Source organism: Haliotis rubra, unplaced genomic scaffold (genome assembly GCF_003918875.1).
Source record: "Haliotis rubra isolate DU_JTF1 unplaced genomic scaffold, ASM391887v1 Scf211, whole genome shotgun sequence".
NCBI lineage: Eukaryota > Metazoa > Mollusca > Gastropoda > Lepetellida > Haliotidae > Haliotis > Haliotis rubra.
The window spans coordinates 592,459-600,387 of NW_025766126.1; the positions used below are offsets into that span (position 1 = coordinate 592,459).

General features: G+C 43.3%; 1 protein-coding gene across 3 annotated transcripts in view; it reads right to left on the minus strand.

Moving 5' to 3' along the window:
* Positions 1-7,713, minus strand: part of LOC124276687 (tubulin alpha-1 chain-like) — a 104,593-nt gene extending 96,880 nt beyond the window's left edge. Inside the window, exons 1-3 of one of the 3 annotated variants that reach the window (XM_046712336.1) lie at positions 7,555-7,713; positions 5,039-5,261; positions 3,269-4,780 (exon numbers count right to left, since the gene is read on the minus strand). In XM_046712336.1, the coding sequence (XP_046568292.1) occupies positions 3,654-4,780; positions 5,039-5,261; positions 7,555-7,557 (1,353 nt within the window). In that variant the 5' untranslated portion in view covers positions 7,558-7,713 and the 3' untranslated portion in view covers positions 3,269-3,653. Of the gene's footprint in view, positions 1-3,268; positions 4,781-5,038; positions 5,262-7,554 lie in introns of those variants that run through there. The other 2 variants (XM_046712330.1, XM_046712335.1) reach the window with 2 other exon arrangements.
* Between the last annotated feature and the right edge of the window lie 216 nt (positions 7,714-7,929).

Consider the following 7,929-nt stretch of genomic DNA (forward strand, 5'->3'; position numbering starts at 1 on the left):
AACGGAAATCGTGGAAATCTCAAAACGAGGCGTTGCCGCTAGAAAAAATTGGCGATCTCGTACGGACTTGATATTATATCAATCACACTGTGCGTTACAGAACTCCACCGAATAAGCGCAAAAAATACATAACAGGTGTAACCAGTGAGCCAAATGAATTGTGAATCATTTTACGAGAACATTCGGATCGGCTGAAAAGTAAGTCATTGTCTGAATCGGTTAATGAGACTCATGTTTCGGTTTGAGGCCCGGGTTAGAATGAACCTTCAGTAACCCTTGCTTGTCGTAAGAGGCAACTAACGGGATCGGGTGGTCAGGCTCACTGACTTAATTGGTTGACACATGTTATCGGTTCCCAATTGCGCAGGTCGATGCTCATGCTGTTGATCACTGGGTTGTCTGGTCCAGACTCGATTATTTACAGACCGCCGCCATATAGCTGGATTATTGCTGAGTGCGGTGTAAAACTCACTCACTCTTTTCCTGTACCTGTAAACAATTAATTGTGAAATTATTGGTTTGTAATGATTGCATTTGCTGACTATGTAAGAGGAAACATTGAAAGCATTGCGACATTTTTTGTCTACTGCACATGCGCACACGGACATAAAAATATGTGCCTCCAAATTATTTCAGAAATGTTCTTGAAAATGATGACCAACTTTTGTGCTTAATCATAAAATGCACATATTTAATGGAAACTTGATCATAGCCAATTCACTACTCCCACAGTCACTGGGTGACTGGTTCCTCCACAGTTTACGGTGACTGTCTCTGGATGACTGGTTCTCCCACAGTTTACCGATATGGCTGAAATATTGCCGATGTGACGTTAAATAATAACTCACTCACTCACTCCCACAGTTTACGGTGACTGTCTCTGGGTGGCTGGTTCCTCCACAGTTTAAGGTGACTGTCTCTGGATGACTGGTTCTCCCACAGTTTACCGATATGGCTGAAATATTGCCGATGTGACGTTGAATAATAACTCACTCACTCACTCCCACAGTTTACGGTGACTGTCTCTGGGCGACTGGTTCCTCCACAGTTTACAGTGACTGTCTGTTGGCGACTGGTTCCGCACAGTTTACAGCAACTTTCTGTCGGTGACTGGTTCCCACATATTTTACAGTAACTGTCTCTCGGTGACTGGTTGTCCCACAGTTTACAGTGACTGTCTCTGGGTAACTGGTTCCTCCACCGTTTACAGTGACTGTCTGTGGGTGACTGGTTCCCACACAGTTACGTGACTGTCTGTGGGTGACTGGTTCCGCCACAGTTTACGGTGACTGTCTGTGGATGACTGGTTCCGCCACAGTTTACGGTGACTGTCTGTGGGTGACTGGTTCCGCCACAGTTTACGGTGACTGTCTGTGGGTGACTGGTTCCGCCACAGTTTACGGTGACTGTCTGTGGATGACTGGTTCCGCCACAGTTTACGGTGACTGTCTCTCGGTGACTGGTTCCCACACAGTTTACGTGACTTTTTTGGGTGATGGGTTCCCAAACATTTAACGGTTTGTGGAGGATTGTTCCACCCGCAGTATAAAACGTATTTACGAAACAAAATCTATACTGACCAAGAGCGGCAAAATCAGAAACCGTCTCATTAGTGTTGTGATATATCAAATAGGAACAGGAATGTTGAAATTCAAGGTTCTTTGTATCATATTTCAAGGTAAGTATATATACTGCGTCAAAGGAAAAACTTCACAAGTCATATTTGTAATAAATCTATAAATTGTTACAGTAGGCAGTTTTCGGGTATCATATTAATCCCCACGTATCGACTCAAGAAAAAATTCACCACAATAGTGCTAAAACACGTGTCACTTGTTCCCATCAATGTCATGGTTTGGGGTGCTTTCTGTGGGATTGCCCATTCCCGATTTGTGGTTATCCGTGGGAACCTCAATTAATACTGCAAGTTACTGCTAGTCCATTCATGGTCCATCCATATGAACTTACTCCATTCATGGTAGCACATGGTACAGGTTTGTGTCATGTGTGAACATGACAATGCCAGACCCCATACAGCCATCTTGACCAGAAATTACCTGCAGAACACAGGAATCAACGTACTTGACTGGCCATCAAGGTCACCTGATCTCAATCCAATCGAGCACATCTGGGATACATTTGGTAGACGTCTGCGCACTCTCAGGAACCAACCCAGAATTTGCACGATCTTGGTGCTGCTTTGCAGGAACAATGGCACTGACTACCCAATAATGTGTCTACACGCATCAAACAGTCCATAAGTAGGCGTTGCTTGACAGCTGTGAACGCACGGGGTAGCCATACACGCTACTGAACGTTTAAAACATCAGATTTAATTTCTTATGGCTTGACACTTTGTTTACGCTTTTTGTTGATAAATTATGTAACAACATGGAACCGATTTTTGGCATCGTGATTATTGAGTTCATTCAATCGACCTTAACAAATAAATGATAACCTCTATACCACATCATTGTGTCCTTTCTTTTATATATTATTTTACCCTTGAAGGTCCGGGCTAGAATTGATCATCAGTAACCCATGCTTGTCGTAAGAGGCGACTAACGGGATCGGGTGGTCAGGCTCGCTGACTTGGCTGACATGTCATCGGTTCCCAATTGCGCAGTTCGATGCTCATGCTGTTGATCCCTGGATTGTCTGGTCCATATTGATACTATATACGCATTTTGACATGCCTCAAGAAATATAACTTTGGTTTCTTTGATATTAGTACATTAAACCAATACTGCAACTTCTACAAAAAATGCCTCTCTGTTGATTTACTACTCGTTATTTGAACTGTATTCTCCTGTTACTTCTGTTACTAAGAAGGGTTATCATGGTTACCAAAATAGCTTTACAGCCAATTACTGCAATTAGCCCCTTGTAGTTTTGTGTGTCTGTTTCAGTGTTGTCGTTAATTCATCAGACTATGGTGTGTTACCTCCCGAAAGCCATATGTCTCAGTTTGCATTCCGAGTTTCTTCAAATGTGATAACCTTGGTTGACTTAGATAATCGAACATCCGTACATGTAGTCGTAAAGGATCCGTGTGTGTGTGTTCGTGTGCGTGTGTGTGTGTGTGTTTGTGTGTGCGTGCGTGCATGTGTGTGAGAGAGAGAGAATGGAATCTCCGTTTAGTAGTTTGTGAGTAATTGGTCTCCGTGAATCGTCTCCATCCAGATGGGGAGATATGATAGAACAGTCCGTGACATACACAACCATTTTAACATGATAATTATGTTGAGGGAGACAAAACAACTGGTGAAAGTAGATAACAGCAGTATTTTATTTCAGTTTAGTACTGAGATCGACATGGATGTCATAAAGTAACAGTTATAGGGAGAGTCTCAGTTCAAACAAAAAAGGCAATGTCTTTTAAATTAAAATTCAATAATATATGGTAAATCATCTAGTTTATTTCTACTTGATCAAATAGTTTCCTCAAATGACACTCTGTGTTTTAACTAGAATACAGCTTAAAACGACGTATGAACAAAAACACCAAGGGTGAGTAAGCAAAGAATGTGACATTTAACTGGACTGCATACAAGAGAAGCTGATTAGAAAAGGTTGAAAATCATCTTTCCCTGTACGGATGTTATTTTTCTAATACCCTTACGTTTAAACGGATATGACCAAGGTATATTTGTCTAATATTCCTCTCCTTCTTCCTCCTCGTCCTGCATGGAGTCAACTCCAACCTCCTCGTAGTCCTTCTCCAGAGCAGCCAAATCCTCACGGGCCTCAGAGAATTCTCCCTCCTCCATACCCTCACCCACGTACCAGTGGACGAAGGCTCGCTTGGCGTACATCAGATCGAACTTGTGATCAAGACGAGCCCAGGCCTCGGCGATGGCGGTGGTGTTTGCCAACATGCAGACGGCTCTCTGGACCTTGGCCAGGTCACCACCGGGGACAACTGTTGGTGGCTGGTAGTTGATGCCGACCTTGAAACCAGTAGGACACCAGTCGACGAACTGGATGGTTCTCTTGGTCTTGATGGTGGCGATGGCAGCGTTGATATCTTTTGGAACTACATCACCACGGTACAACATGCAGCAGGCCATGTATTTGCCATGACGGGGGTCACACTTGACCATCTGGTTGGCGGGCTCGAATGTAGCGTTGGTGATCTCGGCCACAGAGAGCTGCTCGTGGTAGGCTTTCTCCGCAGAAATGACTGGGGCATAGGTAGCCAGAGGGAAGTGGATACGTGGGTAGGGCACCAAGTTGGTCTGGAACTCGGTCAGATCCACGTTCAGGGCACCGTCGAATCGGAGAGAGGCCGTGATGGAACTGACAATCTGACCAATCAGACGGTTCAGATTGGTGTACGTTGGACGTTCAATGTCAAGGTTACGTCGGCAAATATCGTAAATAGCCTCGTTGTCGACCATGAAGGCCACATCAGAGTGTTCCAGGGTTGTGTGAGTGGTCAGGATGGAGTTGTAGGGTTCCACCACGGCGGTAGACACCTGAGGGGCTGGATAGATGGCAAACTCAAGCTTAGATTTCTTGCCGTAGTCAACGCTAAGACGCTCAAGAAGTAGTGAAGTGAAGCCGGAGCCAGTACCACCCCCAAAGCTGTGAAAAATGAGAAAGCCCTGGAGTCCAGAGCACTGGTCAGCCAACTTCCTGATACGATCAAGGACAAGGTCAATAAGCTCCTTGCCCACGGTGTAGTGGCCACGGGCGTAGTTGTTGGCGGCGTCCTCCTTGCCGGTGATGAGCTGCTCGGGGTGGAACAGCTGGCGGTAGGTGCCGGTACGGACCTCATCTGTTGAACAGAAATGGACCTTTTCTTTCAAACAATTTTAAGACAAACATGTTTACAACTACTTAGAGGGAAATTGCCAGCATCTTTAAGATAGGCCACAATGTTTTGTACACTTCCGAATTGAGTTTCATATGAAAGAAATGATGAGACGTGTGTCGTAGGTTTAGTTGAGACTATGATCGTCGTACAACTAATCCCACATACAACCAAATTTTATGCATCAAGTTTACTTTTCATTTGTTTTTAAAATTTCCTTACCGACAACAGTAGGCTCGAGGTCTGCGAAGATGGCCCTAGGGACGTGTTTCCCTGCTCCAGTCTCGCTGAAGAAGGTGTTGAAGGAATCGTCTCCATGACCAATCGTCTTGTCCGAGGGCATCTGACCATCAGGCTGGATGCCATGCTCCAGGCAATACAACTCCCAGCATGCATTGCCCATCTGACATCCGGCCTGGCCGACGTGAATAGAAATGCATTCCCTCTGGAAAGAAGGAATAATGTTAGAACCAGCATCTTGCCTAAAAACAAGTTTGTGGACTAACACTAGACAGTGCACAACACTGTTAAAGAAAGATGAATGTTTGTTAATCACAAATAGCTTCATAGCTTTCTCTTCTATTATAAAAATCGTTGCTATGTGAAATATAGGATATATTATTCAGGTTTTACTGTGCAACTAGTAGTATTCATAGCGCTCATATACCCATGAAGATCCGGGTTAAAATTGGTCTTCAGTAAACCATGCTTGTCGTCAGAGGCGACAAACCCGATCGGCTCGCTGGTTTGGTTGACACATGTCATCGTATCCCAGTTGCGTAGATCAATGCTCATGCTGTTCATCACTGGATTGTCTGGTCCAGACTCGATTATATACAGACCGCCGTCATGTAGCTGGGGTATTGCTGTGTGCGGCGTAAAACTAAACTCACTCACTCACTCACTCATAGCGCTCACATGATAGGTTTACAAAATTCAGAGTGCAAGTAAATCTTTCAGAAAGTTTAGTGGTAGACATGTTGAAGCTATTCCAAGTTTGACACATCAATAACTAAAATGATATTCGATGCAACCACCTGGCATGTCGTATTCTTACGCACGTTTTTTTCTTGTGATGAACTTGACTAGTATTTGCACGTATTTATGACCTGTTCCAGGATACGCCCTCTTATCATCGTTGATACTGATTTACAAAGACATGCTTACGACTTAGTCAGCATCTTAACATGGACGATATTTCCTATATATCCCTCTTATGTATGTGATATCCACGTCAATATGCCACGGGTTATATGTATGTGATATCCATGTCAATACGCCATGGGTTATATGTGTGTGATATCCATGTCAATACGCCATATGTTATATGTATGTGATATCCGTGTGAATACGTCATGTGTTACTGTCGTTACTGTCAGCATTCGTCAAACATGTTATACTGTTAGGTCTCCTGATGAGTAAATGATCTTGTTGATCAAGGTTCAAGGTTGTAACGACTCATGAGTGCCTGAAAGACGTGTCTCAGTCTCTCGGCAGTCGGCGTACCCGGGCTAAACGCCCTTTCTCCAGCAACATCGATCTGTGTTCAAAGAACAAGTATCGATTTTCGTTTTGTTATTGTTGTTTAACAGATCATCCAAGATTCACATGTTCCTTTGATCGATCTGACAAATGCGTACACATCGTATATTGACGCCACTATAGAACACCATAGCTTCAATCATTTCGCTCTAATCGATGCATTGTAAACGCCAATGGTTGATTTAGTATGCCGATGTAAACATTAAACAATTGTTGCCATGGAAACCTGCCAGGGGACTAAGTACCACTCGGTGCATCCACAACTCACGACAAGAATATGGACCTCTGTTAATGGCAACACCAAATGTTTTCTAAATTAATTCATCGGATTCGGGAATCAATTCCACATTAATATTGAATAGAAATATTTATGAGAGTCTCAAACTTAACAGAGAAATATCGACATCAAGATAGAAATAGTTATGCGTAACGCAGTTTTAAAACAATCAATAATGGGCATCTCATGCTGCAGGGTATACCAGACTGTTTGTCTCTGGTTGTCATCGAAGGCAAACGCCACCTCTGTGCATACGTTTGTGTTCGAGTAGACGGGCACCGCCCTCAGTACAGGTTCATCATAGCGGCATAGATGTGTTCTAGCATCAAAACATTTACAAGAGGAACACGTATTTTACACAAGAGTGAAAACCCTCAACACAGCTGCCAAACGATGATACATTTAATGATTAAATTAACTACTCATGTTGTCAGTGGCATTATGCTGTTACCTGGGATATCTACTGTATCTACTGGTCGTACAATATACCACAGTCGTGGCAAATCGCGTTACTTTCTTGACCGCATCTTGAGCTAAGTTATCGGAGTTGTTTATTAAACACCCTACACAACACCTCTACACCTCATTAACCACCAAGCTGTCAAACTAGGTTTATAATGATCTCTATGATTATAAAATACTCAGGTTGTTGATTGTCATCTAGAATATAATACTTAACATATTTCAATCTTCTGTTCCTTGGAGATCTATTGGATCACATTTTGATATAATGCTAAATTGACATGACTGGATTTTGACTTGTCAAACGCTTATGAATGGCAACAACACTCCCATGTCACATGTGCAAGCGAGCGTCTAATATTAAACTCAGAATGATGTACCCGAAACACTTCTACATCTGTATCAGCAACTGTGGCGCCATGTAGTGTAACTGACTTAACCAGAACATTGTACTTACCATGTTGAGCTTACAGTTGTACCTGACCTGTGAAAGACGAACTCGCTGAAACCTTTCCGATGGAGACCGGCGAGACGAATGAAACTGTGACAACAGTGTTGATCAATTGTACCGGACTCGTTGCCAAGACAGTCACGAGACAATTGTCACTATCAACATTTCGTCTCCAGCATTTTGATGAATTATGAACACTGGGACATTGTTTCCACATGCATACACCGTTTCGTGACGTCTTGCTTGGTTGGTAATGGGGGCAATGGGGGAGACAAATGGTTGGGTGAGCATGGTGCTTGTCAATATCAAAGAATGGTAGTGATGGTAGCCGAAGGGATGTCGCCACAGCTAAATACATGAACGTTGAATGGGTGTTAGGTA